General features: G+C 41.7%; 5 protein-coding genes across 12 annotated transcripts in view; 3 read left to right on the top strand and 2 right to left on the bottom strand.

Annotated features, from left to right (window-relative positions):
* Positions 1–2,448: 2,448 nt before the first annotated feature.
* LOC106607364 (cell death-inducing p53-target protein 1) lies at positions 2,449–14,228 on the top strand. 2 transcript variants are annotated; one of them, XM_045720519.2, is made up of 7 exons: positions 2,449–2,696; positions 5,944–6,004; positions 6,540–6,701; positions 7,358–7,501; positions 7,633–7,930; positions 10,082–10,173; positions 12,367–14,228. In XM_045720519.2, the coding sequence occupies exons 3-7, from the start codon at positions 6,617–6,619 to the stop codon at positions 12,387–12,389; spliced, it is 642 nt and encodes a 213-aa protein (XP_045576475.1). In that variant the 5' UTR covers positions 2,449–2,696; positions 5,944–6,004; positions 6,540–6,616; the 3' UTR covers positions 12,390–14,228. The 2 variants fall into 2 exon arrangements, with proteins under 2 accessions (XP_045576475.1, XP_014059747.2); XM_014204272.3 differs by lacking the exon at positions 10,082–10,173 and having other exon boundaries at positions 2,464–2,696.
* Positions 14,229–15,180: 952 nt separating this feature from the next.
* On the bottom strand, positions 15,181–17,064 carry LOC106607366 (DNA-directed RNA polymerase III subunit RPC10). Its single transcript, XM_014204275.3, has 3 exons — positions 16,797–17,064; positions 16,585–16,672; positions 15,181–16,333 (listed from the first exon to the last, which is right to left on the bottom strand). The coding sequence occupies exons 1-3, from the start codon at positions 16,905–16,907 to the stop codon at positions 16,206–16,208; spliced, it is 327 nt and encodes a 108-aa protein (XP_014059750.1). The 5' UTR covers positions 16,908–17,064; the 3' UTR covers positions 15,181–16,205.
* Positions 17,065–17,230: 166 nt separating this feature from the next.
* cp033 (U11/U12 small nuclear ribonucleoprotein 25 kDa protein) lies at positions 17,231–19,407 on the top strand. Of its 3 annotated transcripts, XM_014203978.3 has the most exons (7): positions 17,236–17,340; positions 17,510–17,751; positions 17,851–17,941; positions 18,058–18,163; positions 18,542–18,616; positions 18,712–18,776; positions 19,107–19,407. In XM_014203978.3, the coding sequence occupies exons 2-6, from the start codon at positions 17,515–17,517 to the stop codon at positions 18,767–18,769; spliced, it is 567 nt and encodes a 188-aa protein (XP_014059453.1). In that variant the 5' UTR covers positions 17,236–17,340; positions 17,510–17,514; the 3' UTR covers positions 18,770–18,776; positions 19,107–19,407.
* Positions 19,408–19,528: 121 nt separating this feature from the next.
* On the top strand, positions 19,529–21,957 carry LOC145850180 (uncharacterized). 2 transcript variants are annotated; one of them, XM_082976594.1, is made up of 6 exons: positions 19,529–19,647; positions 20,121–20,276; positions 20,437–20,562; positions 20,665–20,745; positions 20,919–21,066; positions 21,417–21,957. In XM_082976594.1, the coding sequence occupies exons 2-6, from the start codon at positions 20,129–20,131 to the stop codon at positions 21,523–21,525; spliced, it is 612 nt and encodes a 203-aa protein (XP_082832720.1). In that variant the 5' UTR covers positions 19,529–19,647; positions 20,121–20,128; the 3' UTR covers positions 21,526–21,957. The 2 variants fall into 2 exon arrangements, with proteins under 2 accessions (XP_082832720.1, XP_082832719.1); XM_082976593.1 differs by having other exon boundaries at positions 19,545–20,276; positions 20,440–20,562.
* A 188-nt stretch (positions 21,958–22,145) lies between these two features.
* The window catches only part of LOC106607362 (myocardin-related transcription factor B), a 45,151-nt gene continuing 40,402 nt past the window's right edge, over positions 22,146–26,894 (bottom strand). For all 4 annotated transcript variants that reach the window (XM_014204264.3, XM_082976591.1, XM_014204266.3 and 1 more), the window contains 3 exons: positions 26,699–26,809; positions 26,536–26,596; positions 22,146–26,428 (listed from right to left, as the gene is read on the bottom strand). In XM_014204264.3, the coding sequence (XP_014059739.2) occupies positions 25,920–26,428; positions 26,536–26,596; positions 26,699–26,809 (681 nt within the window). In that variant the 3' untranslated portion in view covers positions 22,146–25,919. The remainder of the gene's footprint in view (positions 26,429–26,535; positions 26,597–26,698; positions 26,810–26,894) is intronic.

The raw sequence follows: 26,894 nt of genomic DNA on the forward strand, positions 1-26,894 counted from the left end.
ATATCCATAATACATTTAATTTTAGGCCATTAGTCTACATATGAAAAGCTTCATTTCTCATCTTTATTACATTGAGTATCATAGGTGTCTACAAATGTGACATTTCCAAAAAAGTGCAACAATGTGTCTAAAACAGAAAAAAAATAAGCCATCGTCATACCCAGAGCAGTAGGTGGCTGGGAAAATTGTGCTTAAAGACGACTAGAAAAAAACGATGTCAAATCAGGACGTCGGTGAATTTAAATTCGGAGCTCAAGAAAGATGTCCGAGCTTCCGACTTCGAAATCCGAGTTGGATGACCTTTCGAAACGATCTTCCCATTTCGAGTTCACAGTCTTGAACACATTGAAGCCTGATGTCGGAGATTTCCAAGTTTCCAGTTCCAATATCTCTCGTTAAGCACTGTTAAGGCAAATCCCTCTAATACCGCATTCAAAACCATTGGGAACTCGGAAACCTACTTCAACACAAAAAAATAAAAATAAAATCACGTCAAATAATGACGTCAGTGATCTTCAGGTCGGAAAGTCAGAGCTCTAGAAAGAATTTCGATTTGGAATTCCGGGTTGGATGACGTTCAAAAATTATTTTTCCCAGTCTGATCTATTTTTTTTTGGGGGGGGGGGGGGGGGGGGGTCCAAGCTGTCTTGAACACACTGAAGTCAGAAGTTGTAGATTTGGCGAGGGCACTAGAACAGTTTGCAGCACCCAGCCTCACCCTACTGGACTCAGAAATCAAATGTCTACTGTTCACAGATAATCTGCTACTTCTGTCCCCAACCAAGGAGGGCATACAGCAGCACCTTGATCTTCTGCATAGGTTGTCAGACTTCAGCCTTGACAGTGAACCTCAGTAAGACAAAAATAATGGTGTTCCAAAAATGGTCCAGTTGCCAGGATAATAAATATATTTTTTATCTAGACACCATTGCCCTAGAGCAGTGGTTCCCAACCAGGGATACTAGGACCTGAGGGGGTACTTCAGAAATTCAGTTGGTGGTACAATAACTGAAAAGGTTGGAAACCCCTGCCCCAGAGCACACAAACAATAATTACCTCAGCCTAAACAGCAACACCACAGGTAACTTCCGCAAGGCTGTGAACGATCTAAGAGACAAGGCAAGGAGGGCCTTCTACCCCATCAAAAGGAACTTAAAATTCAACATCCCAATTAGGATCTGACAACAAAAATACTTAAATCAGTTATAGAACCAGTTGCACTCCATGGTTGTGAGGTCTGGGTTCTACTCACCAACTAAAAATTCACAAAATGAGACCAAAATGAGAATCTGCAAAACTATAGCTGGTGTACAACACAAAACCACAAACAATGCATGTAGAGCAGAATTAGGACTATACCTGCTATTTATCAAAATCCAGAAAAGAGCTGTTACATTCTACAACCACCTAAAAGGAAGTGATACCCACACATTCCACCACAAAGCCTTCATCTACAGAGAGATGAACCTACTATCACATTTCAGATAAGATCTAGATGCAGACAATGTCAAAGTCACAACAGTTTATAATCAAACAGGGGCAGGCAAAAGGCAAGTCAAGGGCAGGCAGAGGTCAGTAATCCAGAAAGGTAGGGCAAAGGTACAGGACGGCAGGCAGAATGGTCAACACCGGGAAAACTAGGAAAGAGGAACAATCGAGAGACAGGCGCAGAGGGGAAAACCACTGGTAGGCTTGACGAAACAAAAACAAACTGGAAACAGAGAACACAGGTATAAATACACAGGGGATAATGGGGAAGATGGGTGACACCTGGAGGGGGGTGGAGACAATCACAAAGACAGGTGAAACACCTACAGAAGAGTCCCCTCACCCAGCTGGTTCTGTTCATAAACAGACCCCCCCAGGACAGCAACACAATTCGACCCAAATAAATTATGAGAAAGCAAAAAGATAACCATTTGACACACTGGAAAGAATCAACCCCACAAAAATGTGCTAATTGGAACGCTATCTGGCCCTAAACAGAGACAGAATACCTTACCACTGTGACTGACCCAAAATTAAGAAAAACCTTGACTATGTACGTTAGTTACAGACTCAGTGAGCATAGCCTTGCTACTGAGAGAGGCTGCCATAGTCAGACTTGGATCTTTAGAGAAGACAGGCTGTGTGCCCACAAAAAAAAAATGTGGAAACTGAGCTGCACTTCCTAACCTCCTGCTAAATGTATGACCACATTAGATACATATTTCACACAGAACCACAAATAATTTGAAAACAAATCAAGCATTGATAAACTCCCATATCTGTTAGGCGAAATACAGCGGTGTGCAATCAAAGCAGCGAGATTTGTGGCCCGTTGCCATGTGAAAAGGGCAACCAGTGGAGCACAAACAACATTGTAAGTACTATTTCATTTGCTTTGGCAATGTAAACATGTTTTCCATGCCAATAAAGCCCATTTGAATTGAACTGATTTCTTTCCGAGTTTTGAACGCTGCATCTATCAAGAGCTCCGACTTTCCGACCTGAAGCTCACCGACGTCGTGATTTGACCTCGTTTTTTTGCTGAGTTCCCAGTTGTCTTGAAAGCACCACAAGAGGCGGACGTTGAGTAGATTCATGATAAACAGACTAGCTAACGGTTGCCATCATTTGACTTCCCTACGAACAGGCTTGGGATATAGCTATCGTCATCACCTAATTCCAATTGTGTGGAAGAGACAACACATCAGGTAAATCCCGTGTAGCGATAACTAGGAAACGATATTTGAGAGGCTATCAGGTAGCTAACGTAGCTAACTAACGTTATTCTCCGTTTAGTTTTAAACTGTTACTCAATGTGAGCTAGCTAACGTTACATGTTACTTGACTGTTCTTTTGAAATGTGTTCAATTTTCACTTATGAAAAATAAGATCTAGTTAGATGCGTAACTAGCTACAGTAGCAACTATACTAACTAGGCAGACCGTTTTATAACGCTAGCTAGATGATGTAAACATCCAGTCAAATCGAGGCTTCTCTCACGTCAACAAGTCCTAAATGCAGTAACGACGAGCTAGCAAGTTAAGCTAGCAATTTATGTTTGATATAAACTGTGTCGATGTGTAGATAGTTAGTTACATTACGTAAAGTGGGTTGTCTGGTGGGTTGAGCTGATCAACTATGTAAATAACGTTACTGTAGCAAGAGGATTCAGGAAAAGGATGGATGAAGCGTTCTAGAAAGTTGCCTCTCACTAGAGAGAACTATGCTGGTTTTGTTGTATGTCACCCCCCGATTCAGTTCCACATGACAAAATAGTGTAGTTGGACTTTTTTTGAAGGTAAATTATTGAAAATGATGATGGCTCATTCATATTCTACTTAACCATAAATTGGCAATGGCACTTTTTTTGTAACATCACCATCATTGATCCTTAATTACTTTGTTGGAATTCAGTGTAATGTTATAAGAAATGAAGGCCTGTTTCAACTGTTTGTGATCAAATCAAACTCATCCAGACATAATGAAGTGCATGACTGAAGCGCGTCTCTGGATGTCCCTTAAACCTAAGTGTTCTGTACTCTGATTCTGAATTTCTGATGCTGTTCTAATATATGAGACCTAAATGCTTGCTCTGTTTGATTAAACTGTAAAGTAAGGCTCATTTGGCTTGCCTTGCGCAAAATACGGGTATTAACTTAGCCTTGCTCTTATAGAATTGTGGCCTACATTTAGATGACATGCATTTCTACATTTTTATTTCTATCATACCCTGGATGTTCCTGTCATTTCCCCAGCTTAATCAGTCTTCACATCACACTCACTGACTGGTTGGATAGCTCTCCTCTGCCTTCGATTACCCAGTCATTTGACAGGCTTATTTTTATTCCACTGTCAGGCATTCTGACTGTTTGTTTTGGAGCAGGTGGGCCAGCCTCTTAATCATTTTATGTTCAAATTAGAGACGCCCTGACATGCATGGTGATCTCTCACAGGCCTGGTCAGCTGACCTGGGAAAGTGAAGCCTAGTAGGCCGAAGTATGGATGGCAGGTCTGGACAGCTGGTGGCATAGTTTTTCAGACACGTGTAGTAGTCAGGTGAGGTTTACGTTGTTGTAGAGTCTGTTAGGGAAAGTGTTAGGCTAATCTGAAGCCAAGTTAATTGTGCTGCATTGCTGAGATGACATATGAGTCTGTAATACCAACATGTTTCAAGCAGACCACCATAGTCCCTGCCTAAATGACTACCGACCTGTAGCACTCACGTCTGTAGCCATAAAATGCTTTGAAAGGCTGGTCATGGATCACATCAACACTATTATCCCAGAAACCCTAGACCCACTCCAATTTGCATACCACCCCAACAGATCCACAGATGATGCAATCTCTATTGCACACCACACTGCCCTTTCACACCTGAACAAAAGGAACACCAATGTGAGAATGCTATTCATTGACTACAGCTCAGCGTTCAACACCATAGTGCCCTCAAAGCTCATCACTAAGCTAAGGACCCTGGGACTAAACACTTCCCTCTGCGACTGGATCCTGGACTTCCTGATGGGCCGCCCCTAGGTGGTAAGGGTAGGTAACAACACATCCGCCACGCTGATCCTCAACACTGGGGCCCCTCAGGGGTGCGTGCTCAGTCCCCTCCTGTACTTCCTGTTCACTCATGACTGCACGGCCAGGCACTACTCCAATACCATAATTTAAGTTTGCTGATGACACAACAGTGGTAGGTCTGATCACCGACAACGAGGAGGCAGCCTATAGGGAGGAGGTCAGAGACCTGGCTGTGTGGTGCAAGGACAACAACCTCTTCCTCAAAATGATCAAGACAAAGGAGATGATTGTGGACTACAGGAAAAGGAGGACCGAGCACGCCCCTATTCTCATCGATGGGGCTGTTTTGGAGCAGATTGAGAGCTTCAAGTTCCTTGGGGTCCACATCACCAACAAACTAACACGGTCCAAGCACACCAAGACAGTCGTGAAGAGGGCACAACAAAATCTATTCCCCCTCAGGAGAATGAAAAGATTTGGCATGGGTCCTCAGATCCTCAAAAGGTTTTACAGATGCACCATCGAAAGCATCCTGACAGGTTGCATCATTGCCTGGTATGACAACTGCTTGGCCTCCAACCGCAAGGCACTACAGAGGGTAGTGCGTACGGCCCAGTACATCACCAGGGCCAAACTTCCTGCCATCCCGGACCTCTATACCTGGAGGTGTCAGAGGAAGAAACTTCTGAACAGCTAATCAAATGGCTACCCAGACTATTTGCATTGCCTTTGCACATTGACTCTGTACCGGTACCCCCTGTATATAGCCCCGCTATTGTTATTTACTGCGGCTCTTTCATTATTTAATTATTAGTTATTCTATCTTTTTTTTTTGTGTATTTTCTTTAAACTGCATTGTTGGTTAAGGGCTTGTAAGTAAGCATTTCACAGTAAGATCTACACCTGTTGTATTCGGTGCATGTGACAAATACATTTTGATATCTAGTTCTTAACTGTTCCAATAATGTCAGCTCCTCCTGTGTCATTTGGCCAGTCAATCTCCTTTATGCTGAAGTGAATTGTAGTAAGGAGGAGTATAGAGTTACATTTCTCATTGACATAGGCTAAGTTGGTTACACCAGACGGCTTTGCTGCTCCATTTTTGTGGCAATGTGCTTGTTTTATTTAAAGGCTACTGAGATTATCGTGGGTAAGCGTTTGTGTTGTCAGGTGAATGAATTGAAGCCATAGAAATGCCATGATGCAGTCGACTGTGATTAATGGGCATGAGTGTGTTTAGTATCTTAGAGACTAAATGGTATTGCACCAATGTTTGAGAGAAGCAAGTTGTCTACAATTAACCTAGCACTTGTTAATGGCTGCATACTGTTAGGGTTTTTCATTCGCCTGAGAAAGTAGCAATTACAATTTCCAAATAGGACCACCTGCACGAAACTTGTGTCATCTTTTTTTTCTCCCTTTTTCTCATAGGCTGTTGGACCTGACAGAAGAGCAGGCTCTGTAGGTGGAAACTCCCCACTGTCATCAGCAGGTAATCATGACTAATGTCCCTTCTCTTCACCCTGCTGCCATAGGTTCTGTTTTTCTGTAAATATTGGTGGCTTTAAGAGGTCATTTCTGTTTTAATGTCAGACTGCCAACTCATTGCTAAACTCCCTAATGTTTGCTGTCGTAAGTGTGTTAGGATAATAAACATGACTAATGTTTATCATCGAACACACATTTAGGTAAAGGGTGGATTGAAAGCAGTTGCCATTTGTTTTTGTCTTAAATCCCTGCAAATGTAATATTCTGGAGGCCTCAGAGGCAGTAGCCTAGCCCTAGCCTAAACCCAGCGTTATCCAGCAATACTGTTGAATGTTGTCTGCATCCATCATATTTATCATACCAATTCACTTGATTGAAAAGATCTAGGCTCTACCAAGACGAGTCAATACTGAAACAAAATGTCAGATAAGTTAATTTATTTGAATGCATCAGTAGCTGAAGTGCGAGACAGCTGCTGTATCATGTTGCAGTGTGTGGGTCAGTGAACTGATAAGCCTGTGTGTGTGTCCTTCTCACAGAGTGGCTGAGTGAGTCCAAGGCCAGTGGTGAGTGGAGCTTCTACCCCAGGCCCCCCCCATCCAAAGGTCCAGCCAGCATGTCCAGCGACCCCCCTCCTCCCTACCCTGGAGGTCCCAGCGCCCCTCTTATCGAGGAGAAGAATGGACAGCCAGCCGTTCCGGGTACAATTATTCTATAACTGTCGCTTATTGTGTATGATGTGGAGGGAAAAAACATTTAGTTTGGGACAAGATTACAAAAAGGGACACATTTTAAAAGACTATTTTACGAATGGACAGAAGTCCAGGGTAGGAACCACGCAAAGGCATACCTGTGAACTTCAAAATACCATCTGGTTTCTTTGACTGGGCTGCTGATTTAGTATTTGCACTGTAGCTGACTAGCTGTAGGGAAACTGGTGTGAATTTGCATAATTGCCTCTAAATGCCTCCTATATCAGCTCTTGTGTGGCTGGTTAGAGAAACGCCTAGAGAAACATCACCAGGGAAACCTTGAAAGTCTGTGAACAAATCTTTCTTTGTCTGGGCTCCCGCTCCACCCCAGGTTTCCTTACAACAAAATGCTGTTTCGACCAGCCAAAGGAATGTGATCAATAAAGTGTATTTGTTACAAACTGCGTAATAAATCCTTGAGAATTGTAAAGCTATGAACTAGTGTGGCTATTCTGGCCTCAGTAACAGATGATGATGCATGTTCTCAATAATGGGCCAATGCCTTACTTGATTTAAGCCCAACATAAGTCATGTTTCTTCAATCAATCATTGCTGTGAAAGCTCACTAATAAATCCTACTTGTTTGTCTGTGTTTTCTCTCCCAGGCTCGGTGGCCCCTGTAACGACAGGTCCTCCTCAGGGGCACCCCCTGCCTCCAGACTATGGCCCTCCGCCCTACGAGGCCACGCTACAGCCAGGCTTCTTGCCACCACACGTCCCAGGAGATGGGGCCATGCCCATACCATATGGTAGGCATATACGGGTCTACAGAGGGAATGAAATAAGATGGGTGACTCTAAATGCATACCCATGTCGTTTGGCATAGCACCTATATACAGAACATAAACAGTACATACCTCCTTGTGTTTTTACCCTACAGGTGGCTTCTACCCTCCACCAGGTCACTTTGGGCCAGGTCACTTTGGGCCAGGGCAGTTTGGCCCGGGGCAGTTTGGCCCGGGGCCCGTTCAATTTGGGCCTGTGGCAGGTCAGACGGCTCACACGGTGCTGGCACCCCCTGGGACAGCTACCACAGTGACCGTGCTACAGGGGGAGATATTCCAGACAGCACCCGTACAGACTGTGTGTCACCACTGCCAGCAGCCCATCATCACCCGCATCAACCACAGCGTGGGCCTCATGAACGCTGTCTTCTGCCTCTTCTGCTTCTTTGTTGGGTAAGAGGAAGAATTGGTGTACTACATTGTAAAGAGGTTATGTAAGGGATAACCAACGAGTGTCTAAGCGTTCTATGGAAAATAATAAATGACGTGGACGGTGTGTTCCACAACATGTTAGTTACATTATTTTCCAGAGAACGCATAAAGCCCCGAGTTGATTATCTCTTTCACACCATGGCTATAATTGAACACATTTGCTGCTAGAAATGTGTTCATTTGCAGGTAGAAATGTGTTCAACATCCACTGAAATAGCTAACAAGTTTACTAGATACAGTGCCTTCAGAAAGTATTTATACCCCTTGACTTATTCAATATTTTGTTACAGCCTGAATTCAAAATGTATTAAATGTGTTATTTTTTTATTCTCACCCATCTACACATAATGCCCCATAATGACAAAGTGAAAACATGTTTTTAGAAATGTTAGCAAATTTATTAAAAATGAAATACAGAAATATTTAATTTACATGAGTAATCACACCACTGAGTCGATACCTTGTAGAAGCAGCGATTACAGCTGTGAGTCTTTCTGGGTAAGTCTCGAGGAGCTTTCCACACCTGGATTGTGCAACATTTTCCCATTTTTATTATTTTCTAAATTCTTCAAACTCTGTCAAATTGGTTGTTGATCTTTGCGTGACCACCATTTTTGTCTCACACTGTCTGGTGGAAAGCAAACTGAACCAGGTTTTCCTCTAGGATTTTGCCAGTGCTTAGCTCCATTCTGTTTATTTTTATCCTGGAACTCCCTAGTCCTTAATGACTACAAGAATACCCATAACATGATGGAGCCACCACTATGCTTGAAAATATGGAGAGTGGTACTCGGTAACTTTTTTTCTTGAACACAAAGTGTTAATTGTTTTGCCACATTTTTGCAGTATTACTTTAGTGCCTTGTTGCAAACAGTATGCATGTTTTGGAATATTTTTATTCTGTACAGGCTTCCTCTTTTTCACTGTGTCAGTTAGGTCAGTATTGTGGAGCAACAACATTGTAGTTACTCCATCCTCATAGCCATTAAACTCTGTAACTGTTTTAATGTCAACTTTCGCTTCATGGTGAAATCCCTGAGCGGTTTCCTTCCTCTCCGGCAATTGAGTTAGGAAGGACGCCCTTATCTTTATATTGACTGGGTGTATTGATACACCATCCAACGTGTAATTAATAACTTCACCATGCTCAAAGGAATATTTAATGTCTGCTTTTTTTAATTTACCCATCTACCAATAGGTGCCCTTCTTTGAGAGGCATTGGAAAACCTCCCTGGTCTTTGTGGTTGAACCTGTGTTTGAAATTCACTGCTCGACTGAGGGACCATACAATTATCTGTATGTGTGGGCAGTCACGATTTTAGCATGTAAATCTTGGTGGGTCAAATTTGTGGGGGAGGGAGGGGTGCAAGCCAGCAAAGTCACAATACTAAACAATAAATTAATTGCACTATAACGGTGACAAATGGTGTCCACAAACCGTTAGGGCCTACATAAAGCTGTCCTAACAGCACAGTCCCAACAGCAATCCCAACACCTTACCACTGCTACACCTGGTTTTCAGCAGAGCCTTGTCTGGCAGAGAAACAGCTCATTCAGCCTCATTTACTGCCTTTAAAAAAACATAGCTGTTATGGCTGACTTGCTTAAACAAATGTGGTTTCTACTGACAATTGAGATGTACAAACTATGGCATAAGGGGACGATAAGCGGATAAGAGACAAGCCGTAATTTCGATTAAGACAATGAGCGAACTAGGACAGACGTAGTCAATATAACTATTTGTTCAGCACTTTTGAAATGTACAGCGGCAGAATTCAGAACATGGGCCGTTCTTACAGTGTTCTCTCTGTACACCAAGTCAGAACCGTAGGATAAATAAAGGGCACATAAGCAGACAATGAAAGGTCTTACAATATTCAATGATTACATTTCTCTAAAACAGGTTATAGTCTACATGTGCACCACAAAGTCAGAGCAGTAGGTGAAATAGGCACATGGGCTACTACACAAGCTTTCTACACAACATACACTTAGTATTACTTTCTTAGCTACTGTATACAAATCTCCCTGGCATATTACATAATTTATGCAGCAGCATACAAGACATTTGTGGACTCACCTTGTTGTGCTGTGCTGTGCTCACTTGAACAGGAAGGTGGCGCAGCAGTCCTTTGTGGGAAAATTTTGTCATCAAAGTCTGGCATTCTCTGGATTTATGTTGCTTCAAGACAACTGGGAATTTGGTAAGAAAACTAGGTCGAATCATGATTACGTCAGTGATCTTCAGGTCGTAGTTCTAGAAAGAGGCCCGAGTTCCTGACTTACAATTCCGAGTTCGATGACCATTTAAAACTGATTTCCACAGCCGGAGCTCGTTTTTTTCCCCAGAGTTCCTAGTTGTCTTGAACTCACTGAAGTCAGATTTCCCAGTTCCAAGTTAAGTTGTTTTGAGCGTGGCAGAAATCATGTTGGATTGACAGCATGGCCAATGTTGAATGTTTATAATTTTAAGCTTGGAAATGAGACCCTTAAACCCAGACTTGGGACCACATAGCCATTCCACTGAATAGCAGGCTAGTGATTGCATTGCAATACGTGCAGTTAGCCACTGATTCCTTCCAAACCAGTCATTGTTGAATTTGCGATTTCGAACTTGTTGTGTAATGTCCAATGGCTGATGAGCACCGATACGTTTTATCTATTATTTCTCTTCAAATGACAAGGATTGAAAAGGATTTGCAAGTAGATCGTCGACTTGATTCATGATGATGATTACTAGCAAAGATTTTGAAAAGTATGATGCTAACATGATCAGTCCAATCAAAGCTACTGTAGATATAACGTGATTTGATGTCATTTTATCTGTGGCCAATGACCTTGAGCCATCTTGGATGGGCACTTCTGATGTAACTCTATGACAACACCCAAGAGGCTTACATTTTTGAGCTCTACCCTTAGATTTGGCAGTGACGTAGTGTCCCCATGAGTGACAGAACACTGAGCCAACCATGGTGCAACTAGAGAACATTACCAACCCCTACGCATCGTATTTTGCGCTGGCTTGCCTAACCACTACAGAAAGCACTGAGCTAGACTGAAACACCTACATTTTGAGCTGCCTTACTCAAGAAAGCAAAAAAAAGAGATCATATTTGTATGTGGCTTTATTAACTCAATTATATATATATTTTTACATTGTTTGCAAACTGATATGCATTAATGCCAAAATAACAGGAAAAACAGGCACCTCCCTAAAAATGTGGGGGTCAAAGCAGCTCTGCTCCACCTGCCCTGAATGACGAGTCACCACTGTGTGGGGGGTACAAAAAAATGAGGTAGTCATTCAAAAATCATGTTAAACAGTTGCACACAGTGAGTCCATGCAACTTTTTATGTGACTTGTTAAGAGACATTTTACTCTTGAACTTATTTAGTCTTGCCATGACAAAGGGGTTGAGTATTTATTGACTCAACTTTTCATTTAAATTAAAACCTCTACGGGATTGGTGTCCCTAAACCGGGACGGTTTTTGCTAATGTGACTAGAATGACGTAAGTAACAGCCAACTTTCCAGGACATAGACATGTCTTATATGGGCAGAAATCTTAACAAGAATTTAAGCTAACTGCACTGCCCAATTTACAGTAGCTATTACAGTAAAAAAAAAAAAAAGCCATGCTATTGTTTGAGTGCACAACAACAAAACACTTATCACAGCAAAAAAGTGTTTCCTTTCAAATGGTATCAAGAATATGCATATCCTTGCTTCAGGTCCTGAGCTACAGGCAATTAGATTTGGGTATGTCATTTTAGCCGAAAATTGGGGTACGATCTGTTCATTTGTAAAAAATTCTAAAAACAGAATTCCACTTTGACATTATGGGGTATTGTGTGTAGGCCAGTGATGACACAATCTCAATTGAATCCAATTTAAGTTCAGGCTGTAACACAACAAAATCTAGAAAAAGTCAAGGGGTGTGAATACTTTCTGAAGACACTGTAGTGAGAGTAGTTGCCTCGGTAACCAAACAGACTTGCTAGTATAGCTAACCAAACCATCAGTCCTGTTTGCTGTTATGAAAATCAAATGCAACAATGCCAATAATGTTTTAAATGAAACTTTTGCTTTCAAAAGCAGCTCAAGCATAGAACATATAAGAATGAAGTAGCCATTGAATTCTACCTTTCGTCATAAGGAAATAATGCACGCTCTAGAATGACCTTCAAGCCAATCAGAAACGAGTATTCAACAATGCCATGGTATAAACACAGAATAATATACGATGGCAGGAAATATTTGATTTCAGGCCAAACACCACAGAATGAAATGAAGTAGAGCAGCGGGTTGTTAGCTATAATAAGACTATTGATTTTGGTCTGTGTTCTCTGGTGGTTTGTTTCCTAATTTTTTTTTCTCTCTCTCTCCTCTACCACAGGTGTGATCTGGGCTGCTGCTTGATTCCCTGTCTGATCGATGATCTCAAGGATGTGATACACACCTGCCCCAACTGCAAGGGCTACATCTACACATACAAGCGTATTTGCTAACCACCAACAGACAGACACGTGTGTGTGTGTGTGTATATATATATATATTATGCACACATTAACTCACAACTCGTTATGGTTGTAGTTGCAGCCTATGTTCTTTCTCCAACATTTACTCAGTGTGTCGTGCTTCATTTAGCCCTACTAACTTTACCCTCACTTTCTAAAGCACTTGTTCACACTCACTATACTTACTGTATATCATAGGAGGCTGGTGGGAGGAGCTGTAAGAGGACAGGCTCATTGTAATGGCTGGAATGGAATCCATGGAACGGAGTCCAACACGTTGTTCATGTGTTCGATTTGTTTGGTACTATTCCACTGATTCCATTCCAGCCATTACAATGAGCCTGTCCTCCTATAGCTCCTCCCACCAGCCACCTCTGCTATTTATATTGTCCAGACTCACTTACCTAGCTATGTACAGGCATTTAGATGAGTGCTAGATAGACATGTCACACAGGACTGAACCTTATCTAAAAACAGAAACCTATAACAATTGAGAAAAGATGAGTTGCAGACATGGTACATCTTGCATACTTTTTAAAAACGTATTTGGTTACGGGAAGGCTTGGAATTTGACATTTTATGGAGCAAACTTGAGGGGTAGAGAAAGGTCACACTTTGGGAAAGCTGTAAACATTTGTCACTTTAATCAAAATCATCAGCAATTGCAGGGTCAGTATTTTGTTGTTTTTATAATTATTTAATGTAATTTAACATGTTAATATTGAAGACAATGAAGGTTACGTCCATGTCTGAGACCTACTCTATGTTTATGTTCTAATCACCCTGTTTGTCCTACAACCTTAATGTATATCCATTTCAAATGTTACAAGGAAATAACCATGTATCAGATTTGTTAGGACAAACTCGAGTTGGTAAGACTGAGTTAATTTATTTTGTTTTTCTCACTTAAGTGAGAGAAGTATGTGTTACTGTCTTTATTTTTTTTAATCCTCTATGTGCTTTAGATAGTCACTTGATGTCCAGTGATTTTTGCTAGAGATGTTACACAATAATGCCGTCATGTCCATATTAATGTATACAATTTTGATAATGAAGCAAATGTGTGCTAATATAATGGTATTGCGAAGTCACTTGATGTCCAGTGATTTTTGCTAGAGATGTTACACAATAATGCTAGTCATGTCCATATTAATGTATACAATTTTGATAATGAAGCAAATGTGTGCTAATATAATGGTATTGCGAAGTCACTTGATGTCCAGTGATTTTTGCTAGAGATGTTACACAATAATGCCAGTCATGTCCATATTAATGTATACAATTTTGATAATGAAGCAAATGTGTGCTAATATAATGGTATTGCGAAGTCACTTGATGTCCAGTGATTTTTGCTAGAGATGTTACACAATAATGCCAGTCATGTCCATATTAATGTATACAATTTTGATAATGAAGCAAATGTGTGCTAATATAATGGTATTGCGAAGTCACTTGATGTCCAGTGATTTTTGCTAGAGATGTTACACAATAATGCCAGTCATGTCCATATTAATGTATACAATTTTGATAATGAAGCAAATGTGTGCTAATATAATGGTATTGCGAAGTCACTTGATGTCCAGTGATTTTTGCTAGAGATGTTACACAATAATGCCAGTCATGTCCATATTAATGTATTCAATTTTGATAATGAAGCAAATGTGTGCTAATATAATGGTATTGCGAATGCACAAGTTCCAATGTGAAATTTCATACATTCATAAAACCATAATTGCCGTAACTTTATTGTAGTTTTTATTTATTTAAGCGGTTTGGACTGTTATTCAGTTAGATACTTTATAGCCTTGCTTGCCAAGCTTCATTACCATTAAGACCCAACTGGTAATGAGACTAGCTAGTTTTGTAAGACTTCTGTCAACAACTTGGACTATATGTCATATTAAGGATAATTTACATGTGGCTTGGTGTCAAATGAAGTGTCTGAGTGAACCTGATCTTTACTCATAATCCTGTCACTGATGCAGGGCTACATTGAGCTTCAACATCCATGCAGTCACCGAGCACCATAACCATGCACATGTCAGAGGCCGAGATTTTCTAGTTGATCTATCAGTCCACGCTGCAAAAACAGGTTTCCTTGTATTTTTCCATATAGGAAGGGAACGGAGCTAAGCCGACCTGGCTGGCAGAGTCCAATCCGCTCTGCTGTAGGGGCACATTAGAATGATGAAGCGCTCTGCATGATATCACTGTAATTTTGTGCACTCATCCTCTCTCAGGCCATATGTCCAGTCTGTGTCACGAGGCCAATGTGTGTCAACCTGTGCTGCTGGCCCACACACTACTCTGTCCTGCCCAATCCAAAACAGATTATCCCTTCACTTGTTATGTCTGTCAGCTGATGTTCAGGGGGAATAATTAAAGTAGAGTGCATCCAGGGTTTTTCCCTCGTCAGTGTTTTACTACCTTTTTTGATGTGTTCCATACTTCTTTAATGATAAACAGAATGTCCTTCACATTCAACCTCATCTCAAATACATTCTTTCATATTTAGCATTTCTGTGCATAAACATGCTACATTATCTGTTCAAGCAAAGTTAAGGTCTCAAAGCCACAATCTGCTCTTTCTCCTTAGTGTTCCTTGTCTAGGTTTGATCACTATTGCTCTGATGCATGTTAGTCTGATATGCCATAGAGATACAGGTGTACAAAAGCAAGTTCGTCACCAAGTCTTGGCTGAAATAATGTAATCTCGAATGCAGATTCAAGTGATGTTATCACCTGCTTCATATTAACGTCTTCGATCCAGTCCAAGCACATGGTATGCACCAAGCACACAAGCACATGATATGCAAGATCTTTTGTCTGCTTCATTTGAGTCTCATCTGTAGGATCTCCTCTCAATACTACCAATAACCAGCATGCTTATATACAGTAAACACTGACGGCAGGTGGAGTATGTCTGCATGTACATGCATTCTTATGGATACGTTTCCCAGGCTGGTCTCTTAACTTTGTACTCTCTTGAATATTCTACATGCAGTGTGAAGTGGCTTGAAGCTGTGTAAGAACATGTAGTAAAAGCAGAGTTTAAGGATCGTATTTAACTTTGAACACAATGAATGCCTTTGTTGTTGGTAGCTAGTTTGGTCTGTTGCCCCCTCAAAAAAATAAAGAATTGTCTAATGTACATCTAAATGATGAGTTGGGTCATTACTGTTGCATACAGTGCAGTTATTTTAACAAAACAAACCAGTATTTATGATTTTATGTTATTAGTAATTCGTCAGATAGTCATACTCTTTCATTCCAAAAACACAAAGTATTTTTTATAGTATGTAAAACAAATCTAGGAGATTTGGCAACTACTCAAACACAAATGATGTATCTTCAGCTATAAATTGGAAGTGCAATTGACTTCTGAATGTAATAGGAAACAACAAAGAGAAGTTAACTAATCACAATGCTAAATAAAGCAAGGACATACTCTTGTGTATAAAGCATATTTGGTAGAAGTGTATATTACATCAACTCTTGCTACTTTTCCCCCAACACGCTCAGCGCCAATGGTGTGGTCAACTAGTAGCCCTGTGGTCCAGTCTATTTGTGCTATTAGCAAACTCCTGTTTATTTATTCACTGTTATGCCAAAGCTGTCTGGCATGACAACAAAAGATTTGGTTACAGAACATACACTATAAAACCAGGTTAGCTGACTCAACTAGTGATCTCAGGTAGAGATCCAATTGAACGCCAGTTTAGTCTCTCCAGCGATGTCCACACTCATAATTGCAGCATTTGTAGAACGTTGTCATTGGTTCATCTGCAGATCTTGTCTGAATCTGCATGAAGAATGCTCGGGGGTGCTCACACTTGGGACATTTTTCTAAAGAACACAAACATGAGGGTTAGAGTAAATACATACCTGGCTATAAGTAACAGTGAATATTGGCCATTATGACCACCTGTCCTCTATAGGTCTGGTGGTGGACACAGGAGGCTGGGCAAATCTAATCCAGCTATGCCATCTGCCAGCCTTTGGGCTACAATCCAGCCAGTGTTCTATCATTTTAGGCGTGGATGACCACAGAATGATTGAAATGTTAGCTAAATTATGCAGGTGATTTGGTAATTTACCTGGCGTGGAATCCACATTTTCCCAGGCTGCAGCTCCACCAAGCACATCATCAACCTCTTTCAGTTTGGGATACTTCCTGTTGTTTACCTATGGGAAGATGGACATGTTAATGTGTCAATACGTTTTAAAATGACACATTGTAAGAGAGAACACATGACAGACATCAGTTACTTGACAATAAGTCTAGGAATTAAGTAAAAGTTAGTTTTACCTTCCTAGTAATGTTATGCACGTACGGACATGTGTTGCAGGCGAATCGATAGCACTTCTGTCCTTCCTCTACAATCAACACATTCCCACATGTTGGACAAAACAGAAGCATATTCTTTTGACTAAATTGGTCAGAACCGATCTCACAATGTAGCTAAGTTTATACATCTACTTCAATCATTTAGCTAAATGATATAAATAATGACAACGTTGTTGACCTCCACACTCGTGTGAAACGTTGTTACATCTAAAAAGGTTCGGTAAGAAACAACATTTGCTCTTTCTTTATGGTTCTTTCTTAAAATAATTATAATTTATACTTAAAGTTAACTATATTGTATTATATTAGAAAAAGAGCCCTAAAATTTGAACAATGATGATAGAAATAGCAGTATCCCAAATCGGTACTACTCAGAACCTCCACTCGGGCTAGTTTGACTCCGGTATGTTGTTGGTGACGTACATGCCGGTCGCGAAATGTTTTAGCATGGATTGCAGAGATTCAGACTTAACCAAATATACTTTATTTGTATGCTACAATTTATGTATGTTTTAGTAATCACGTAATATATATTTTACTGTACACGTTGATCAATAGAGTATGAGGTGTGGAAATCTGTTAGTTTATCTAGCTAGCTAATCTTACATGAAATAGCTAGCTAGCTAGCTAACATAAACTGGTCAGCAACTTTAGCTACAAACTCCTATTCACAGTGTAAATGATGGGGGAGGAGACCCAGTCCCTTCACCTGGATGAGGGACTGTCTGTAAAGGAAGAGGAGTTAGGACAGGCAGAGGGAAAGATGAACCAAGTGGAGGATGAACAACCAGAGGAGGTTGAAGAGGAAGATGAGGAGGATGAAGAAGCATTGCCTCACTCTGAATTCTTGGACATCTTTGAAGAAGGACTGGCTCGCCTTGTACAGGACCCTCTACTCTGTGACCTTCCCATTCAGGTTGGTGACCTAATCCATACTGGTGAAATGTATCTATTTGATGATGTAAAGTCCTCCAGCCTAACCAATGTCTCACTACTGTCTGTCACTCTCCTGCAGGTGACTCTGGAGGAGGTGAATTCCCAGGTTGCCCTGGAGTATGGCCAGGCCATGACTGTCCGTGTATGCAAAGCGGATGGCGAAGTAATGCGTGAGTTTCTGACTAATGTTTCTTAGTAGAATACCTTATTTTTGTTCTATTTGAGCAGGTCAAATTAATGACACTAATGTGTGTGTGTAAGTGAAATTCCAATGTGTGTTGATCAGCCATAGTGGTGGTGCAGAATGCTATGGTTCTGGATTTGAAGAAAGCCATCCAGAGGTTCATGGAGCTGAAACAGCAACGGGTGGGTGGGGTAAAGCACGTCAGCTGGTAACACACACACACACACACACACACACACACACACACACACACACACACACACACACACACACACACACACACACACACACACACACACACACACACACTAACCTTGTGGGGACACACAATTCAGTCCCATTCAAAATCCTATTTTCCCTAAACCTTACCCTAATCCTAAAATTAACCCGAAAACCTTAATCCTAAAACAAACCCTAGCTCCCAACACTAATTCTAACCTTAACCCTTAACCCCCTAGAATTAGCATTTGGCCTTCTGGGTACTAACAAAATGTCCCCAGTTGGTAACATTTTTGTTCATTTACTATTCTTGTGGGAAGTTCTTGTCCCCACAACACACACACACAGTTTTGCTTTTCTTGTGCAGGAGATACGTATGGAGAACCTTTCATCTTGTATTTCAAGGAGAGAAGCTTGATGATGACAAAATGAAACTAAAGGAGTAAGTTTCATTCAAACACCATTGTGATTATGGAGTATATTGCATAATGCTTTTGTTAACTGAAAACAACATTTCTTGTATTGTTTTCTTGTCAGTTATGGGATCAGAAACAGAGATGAGGTGACTTTCATGAAGAGACTGAGGAAGAAGTGAAACGGAGGTACAGTAGTCTTCTGAACTATGATCTCATCTGAAAGATGTTCACAGGCAAAGTGGTGCCATTATAATGATGACTGTAACTAATACACTTTTATGGCCGTGTGAACGAGAGAAAAGCTATTGGAAAATACCACTGTCTTATGTGCCTGCATTTTCCATTATAATAAGATAATACTAATTTTGAAAAAACTCAATATTTGTATTTCTTGCACTCCCCATGGGAGTATAACACTGGCAACCCTTTTAAATATATATTTTATGTCTATAATATTATTGATAATACATTGAGTTGAATAATGAATAACGCTGCTCTATGTGCTTCTAACTTCAGATCTCACTACCGTGTGGAGTCCTGCCTACTCTGTGAGTTGCCTGCACAGTCCCTGTTGCTTCAGACCTCTATGTTTCAACCTGGAGATGTACAGCAACTATATTCATACACTGACATGATTCAGTTGATGTCGAAAAGGTTTTTCAATTGACATCTCAAACGTTTTTACATGTTGTAGATATGATTGTGTGGAATGTTTCGTACGGTCTCAATGTTTTATTGTTTGCACATATTCTCTTGTCATCTTGTACAGTAGAATTGTGCCACTTCAAATATGAATAAAGGCTACAGTGCAACCAAACGCCCCTGAAATATCACCTAATTACAGTGAAAATGTTTTAGAATTTTATCTGGCGTTAAATCATTTAACCAGACCTGGGTGTGTCACCTGGTCTAACAGTGAGAGTAGAACCACAATATGTAAATATCTCCTGTAGGTAGTCCTTGCTGAAAACAAGCAAAATATTTCACTATTTCCTGGAGTACATAGAAGAGCATCACATTTCCCACAGCACAATCTGGGAGCAACCAGTGAAACCAGGTAAAAATCTATATTGTCTCATTACAGTAATCATTTAATTTGCAGCAGCTAAGATGGATAAGAGAAAATGTGAAATATACTTTGAAATCTTGGTTTTTAGTGATGTTGGGTCACATCAATCTATCTGACTTGTACAAACAGAACGTGATCTTCTTACATTAGTTTGTCTCGGTATGAAGTATTTGTAGATGTGCAAGGTTGATGCTTACATTGATACATAAAGTTAGTGCAGTGTCTTCTTTTGGCTTATCATCCAAGTGTTGTATCACAGGAATAGATCGAATTGAACTGAATGTATCTAACTTCATGACCCAATCATCTGAAGAAATGGAATTGTTGGCCTAACACTATATAGTTCAAGGCTCTGGGCGACTGGCATGTGTTTCAGACCGGACTACTTGATTGGTGGCATTGACTGGTGGTAGTTGAAATGTTCCACCTTTGTGATGTCTTATGCTGGTGGTTCTTTTCAGCTCCCAGGATGTCTGGCTATTCTGAGCACAGGGAGCTGGATAGGATCTCCATGGAGATGAACCAACTGTCATTCAGGAGGCAGCAACTGATCGACCGCAGGAACATGCTGACCATCCTGCAGGAGTTCAGGAACCGCTCCAACCGCAATAGCACAGGTAAAGAGGAAATTCACCGTCTAGAAACACTATTATTGAGTAAATGCACATGGCAGGCATGGATGTACTGTGTGATGTGGCCTCGAGCTATGACCCAGCAGGGCTGATGTGTTCTGTCACTTGACTCTCTCCGAGACATGTATTACCTCTCTTTGTCCAGCAGAGGGCTCCAAGCAGCAGACTGAGATTCAATGCCTTGATAAGGAACTGCAGGAGCTGTCTGAGAAGAAGAGAGAGCTGCAGGAAAGGCAAGATAACATTCTCCATTCCAAGGACCAAAGAAAAGGTGTGTCTACTCTACCTCCGTTATGGTGATAGTGTTCTCACACAGCACTCTCTTAATACTCACATTCTGATCATGATTGTCTCCCTTTAATGTCCTTTGCAGAGTGCATCATCAGTCAGGGGGGCGTGTCTGTTCTCCCTGACCCCTCTGTTGTCTTTGTTGAAGCTCCACCCTCTATACAAGGTGAGTCACTTGGACTGAGAGTCAAATGAGGTGTGAACTTGTTCATTTGGGGGTACAGGTTATTTCAAGCTGTACCCCCATTTTGCTACAATTATTTTCCTGGCCTGCTTAGATCAGAGGCTAGTCCTATAGATGAGTGATGTCATATGGTCACAACTACACTCCCTCCATAGCTCCGGAGGTGATCCTGGACATCCAGAAACTTCCTCCCTGCTCATCTCAGACCCAGTGCCCACAGTGTCGACAGTTCATCACCACAGAGATTGTCACTTCAGTAGGCAATGTGGCCTGTCTGGTCTGTGTCACAATGTCTGTACTTGGGTGAGTTGACCTGCACTGTCTTACTGCTGTGCTACTACCAATTGTCTGCCATCTTTGAATGGACAGGAGGTCGACAATGAGGTGTCTTCAACTCTATGCTTCATCTAGAGTTGGAGGGAGTAGGATATTTCTGTTAACAAAGAATAGAAACACTGTTTAGGTCTATTAAGTAGAGGTGCCAACAGGTGCTTTTTGGAGACTGCATTCCAGATGTTTGTTTCCTGCAGTACTATGCAAATTTCAGTTTGGAACAAAAGCCAGTGCCTTTGGGCTAGTGTCATATCTGATAATCACATCACCTGATGGAATGCAAAGTTTGACACTATCTTTTCTGGTCTATTCTCATTCAGCTGTGTGGCTGGCTGCTGCCTCATCCCTTTCTGCATTGATAACTTCAAAGATGTCACGCATAGATGTCCTAAGTGTCGAAGTCCAATAATCACCATCAAAAAGCTCTGACGTAAGAGCCCACATGTACACAGAGGCTAATAAACAGGTCTCAGACTGGGCTTGGACATCTCCTCTTGTGATGAGGCATCTACCATGAATCTGAGGTGACCCGTTTGGGGTTCAGTAGACACCCGGTCCCATCATGCAGGCACAGGACAGCAGTGGATGAGGAGGAAATGAACAATGAATGTTGAATGGAGCCAGGCCATTGTGAAACATGTTCTGCTGAGTGAGAAGTGATCCTAAATTCCCAACAACTGTACTGTGGTCAGTGTCACTCCCACCACTCCTGTGATGATGATGATGATGATGATGATGTAGTCATACTGTGAGAACTGTGGCTGTATCCTGTACATTTTAAGTTAGTATGTATTGCATTGTTCTTGGAATAAAATGTCTTCATCGATGCAATTTATTAGAGAAACTGCATTAAAATGTTAATTTGTTTTATTTTTGATTGACCTGCAAAAAGCCTATATAGTGTTTCGAGGTCTGTGAACTCTAAAGCTGCATGTGACTTATCCAAGCCTAGTGGTGGCTGTGTTAGGAACTCCTTGGTAAACAAAAAGTCACATGATAGGGTTGTTTTGTTTACTAAACACAACTGAATGATTTTCACACACACAATGTACATGACCATTTTTATTGACACAAAAAGGCTATATATACACATTATGGGTATACAGTAGTACGCATACTGTATACACCAAACAATCTTAATACAAAAGAGCTTGGAAGTGCTACGTTTGTATAAAATGTACGAAAAGAGCTCATGTGCTACGTTTGTAAAAAATAAAATGAAATGCATGACACAATATATACACAATGTGCAAAATGTATGGCATACTAACTATGTATCAATACACCATTGCAAGGGAAGGGGCTATACTAGTATAGTACAAATAAAATGACTTCTGATTCCAGCTCATTCTCCCTTTCTTTAGTTTGGACACATGATCAATGGGGCACTGATGCTCAGACAAAAACAAAGTTGTGCACAAAGACCTATCAGGAGCAGGCAATGTTTTTTTGATTAGCTACCCATTTTTATCCACTCACAGTGTAAACTGCTTTGTTTTTCTAACAGAAATGTGTGACATTGAGGCTCTTAAAGGCCCAGTGCATTCAAAAACATTTAGATTTTCCTGTGTTATATACAAAACATTAGGAACAGCTTCCTAACATTGAGTTGCACTCCCCCTTTCCCCCAGAACAGCCTCAATTCATCGGCACATGGACTACATGGTGTTGAAGCGTTCTTTGGGTGGTGGACCATTCTTGATACACACAGGAAACTGTTGAGTGTGAAAAACCCAGCAGCATTGCAGTTATTGACATACTCAAACCGGTGTGCCTGGCACCTACTACCATACCTTGTTCAAAGGCACTTAAATCTTTTGTCTTGCCCATTCACCCTCTGAATAGTGCACATACACAATCCATGTCTCAAGGTTAAAAAAATCCTTCTTTAACCTGTCTCCTCCCCTTCATCTACACTGATTGAAGTGGATTTAACAGGTGACATCAATAAGAGATCATAGTTTTCACCTGGATTCACCTGGAAAGAGGTGTTTTGTACACTCAGTGTATGTTTCAGCACTATGAGGTTGGAATAATACTGTGAAATTGTGAAAATTATGATAATGCATTTTAGTCTTTAGAGCTGTTTAAAAAGGCCGCCTGAAATTTCAGCCTGTTTACGTGGGATGGAGTTTTGGTTTGCCAGGCGGTAAATTAGTTAATAGACCAATAAGAAAGAGTTCCAAACCTCTCTGCCAATATCAGCTAGTTTTCCCTTTTCCCCTCCCTACTCAGACCACTCCCAGACAGTCATAGCAAAATTATTGCTAGAGAAATTGGTCTTTGCTAAGAAGCGGTTTTAGTTTCTTTTTGATAATTTTAAGTGAAAACAAATCACAGTAAGGTACTTAATTGTTACTCAGAAATGATTTGATATTGAGATTTTAAAAAAATGGCTGCATTGGACCTTTCATTTTCTTTGGTAGGGGACAGACAGGTAGGCTATAATTGATTAAAACCGTTGAAATTACATTTCTTTAGCACTGTCTGCAATGTATTTCTAAAGAATGCTTATGCTGTCGTTGGTGCTTCAAACCTTATCATGCTGAATAGTGTTTTAAAGCTTCTTCCATTTTTGGGGGGCTCTACTAAATTGCTGAAAGGTTTGTGTTTCTAAATGCAGTTATCCGTTGCGTAGCTCAGACTGCTTGAACAAGAAGACTGCCAACTTTTGTGAAGTCAACCCGTCTGTAAACTCCTCTGCCTTAACCCATTTCAACCGTCGGTTTCAGCACTTCAAATGCTTTCACATTTTATCTTTGGCCAGTATATGTCACTGTAATGTCATTTTTAACTACATGTGTACAATTGCAATAATCATGTAGGATTTTGACCTAAAAGAAGACTTCAACTGGGAGAGAGGAGTGGAAACCAAGGCTATTACATCAGTAATACCCATCTGTTGGTGGTAATGGTACATATGGATCACCCACTGCTTTGTTTTGAAATGTGTTTTGAAAGGTTGCCTCTTGATGTGATGTGAGTGACTTGAATCCCGACCCTACATAATCCGCTGGACTGAGGCTTCATGAATAGAGACACATTAGGCCTACTACAACAAAAGGATACAATTACTATGCTTACATTTGAACTTGCAGGACTATAGCCACATATATTGCTAAGCTGATCACAAAAGCACAAGACAGCCTTGAAACACCTCTGCTGATTCACTGTAACTCCCTGGCTTGTCAAACTGAATGATGTCAACTTGTCTGTTCTCGTTATGTCAGCCAACTAAGGTCAGATGGTGTATTGAAGAGATCCATTGAAATGCTGAGGGGAATTTACTGGCTATATTTCTGCCAGTTCCTAGAGTCAAAACAAGCAAAAGCGATATGCAACACAGATGTGCAGTGCACACACAGACACCAGCTCTACACACCATCTCTAGCTCATGTGCACTGCACGTCACACATAAACAAGCAAGATTCAGCTGATCTGTACATTGGGATAAATCCACTCCAGACTTGACAATAGGGTTGAGAGAGAGAACATTTTCAAAGGCTCTTTTGTCGATAATATAAAGGACATAGGCATGGGCCTGGCAAGCTACAGCAGTGTTGTAGGGTGCTCTGCCGCCTATTGTGACCCCATGGACACTAAGGCAAAGCACGTTGCAGTTTGGTAAACAAACTCACATTGGCCCTACTCTCCCCCACATAAGAATGGAGTAAGAACAACAGCTGCTAAAAATGTGACGCCTCTCAACTTCTAATTCGGATGAATTCAAGAGTTCTCAGGCCGACAGCTCTCGTATTGTCAACCAATGATACTAAATGTGGGTTTCATGCACTCACTTTTTTTAAAAATCTTACATGATATAAGGCTGCTTACTGTTAACACTTTACTTTAAGTAGTCTCCTGCTTCATTTTAGTGACAGCACAATCAGTCATCACTCTGTGTACTCTTTGGAAAGTCTTTAGTTGAACTAAGTGAAAGCAACACCTTGAAAATAGCAAGATATTTGGCAAATGGTCTTATAAGGCATAATGCAATATGTGCAGTCTTTTAGCATGTGTCCAATTCCCTCCTGTGATGGGAATCGCATGGGGGCACTGAGTAAAACAAAGGCAGTTATTTCAAAGCCATAATGCTAAGCTAATACCACATTCCAATAGGTCATATACAAACATACATACACAGGACTGTAATACAGCTGCCTTAGTGATGTATGCAGCAGAGCAGACAGACTACTGCTACTGTAGACATAGGCTTATAATATATACAATCTCTCTGCGCTGTCTGTCAAATTTATCATGAAAGTCAGTCAGTAGCCATGCCACTGGCGCAGTCAGAACCAGGTGTGAAATTCTCCGTAACACCTGGGTCAACATCTGTTTCCACTAGCGAGTTCTCATCCTGAGCCTATCTACTGTAACGCCATTTCAGAAGAGACCACCCTTCGTCAGACCAGGTCCTCTTCTGAAAGAGACCACAGGGGGAGATCAACCTGTTCATACCATTGATCTATACCACAGCCCAGCGGGTGCTTAGCCTTCCTTAGAATGAGTGGCTGTTATGAGGGACGATACCTCAGAGGGAAACAGCTGTACTGTATACCCAATGAGGAAGGAGGGTCCATGCCTCTAGCACTCTGAGCTGCTCAGAGCAGTGAGATCCAACAGCAGTGCTGCTGTAGCCCTGCACAGAACTGCCCACAGGGACTCAAGGCCAGCAGCACTGCACTCTCCTCCCCCACCTCCACTGGAGAAGGAGTGTGCTCCGTCTCACTTATCAGTATGTGTGTGTCTCTCCCTGACAGCCCTCTGTCTGAATAGGCCTGTTTTGGGGGGGGGGGGGGGGGGGGTCACATTGACGCCCCTTAGTCCCAGTGTAGCTGCAGGTCATGGGTATCCAGGAAGTCAGAGGAGAAGACCCCAGACGGGGGAAGGCCCAGTGGGTTGAGCCCCCCCGTCGGCCCAGGCATGGTCAGGTCCAGCCACTCCATGTTGTCCAGGTTGGTGTGGTCCAGGTGGTAGCTGGAGGGGGGTGCACTGACATTGTTGAACCCGGTGGTGTCCGTGTCCATGGGGGAGTGGGGGGAGTGCTCCAGCAGCTGACTGTGCAGCTCTTCCATCAACCTCAGTGTCCGGGGCTCAGTCTCCCCCTTCAGCGTGCCTTCCAGGAAGGCCTCCAGCTGGTTGTCTATGGCCAGGGCTGTCAGGCTGGGTGGGGCCGGGGGGTTAAGGGTGGGGGCGGGCGGGCGGGCCACCAGGATCTGGGGCGGGGGGCGGGATAGCACCGTGTTGAAGGGCAGGGTGGTTATGTTGGCGGTCACAGGAAGCAGCTTGTCTGGAAAGGAAGGGTCCTGTCTGATGAATGGGGAGATCTCTGTAGAAGAAAAGAACATGGGAGAGGATGGATTCATGGCCAGGGAGGGACTCAGCTGTCTCAATGGAGAGGAGGAGACCCCAACGATAGTCAAGTATTTTTCTCACCTCCACTCTCGATCAACACGTCAAACAGGTCGTCCATGTGCTGGCTGGTTGCAGTGGGCACCTCCATAGACAATAAAGACAAGTCAATACCTGCCTCAATGCCTAACAGACCTAGCAGGTCAGTCCAGTGTGTTGTAGTAGGGTGTTATAAAAGCTCTATTACCTGAGCAGCAGTCTGCATTCTGCGCGTCTGTTTAACAGCCTCTTCGTAGCGTGGCGGGTCCTTACTCTTGGGGACGTGGTTTAAAAAGTTGGGCTGGCAGGCAGAGGGGGACTGATGGACAGAAAAAACAATGAGATCTAATCCCTATAAGCTCTAAACAACTTATGCGGTTCACATATTCAACACAACTAATTGA

This window comes from Salmo salar, chromosome 06 (assembly GCF_965601325.2).
Source record: "Salmo salar chromosome 06, fSalSal1, whole genome shotgun sequence".
In the NCBI taxonomy this organism is placed as follows: domain Eukaryota; kingdom Metazoa; phylum Chordata; class Actinopteri; order Salmoniformes; family Salmonidae; genus Salmo; species Salmo salar.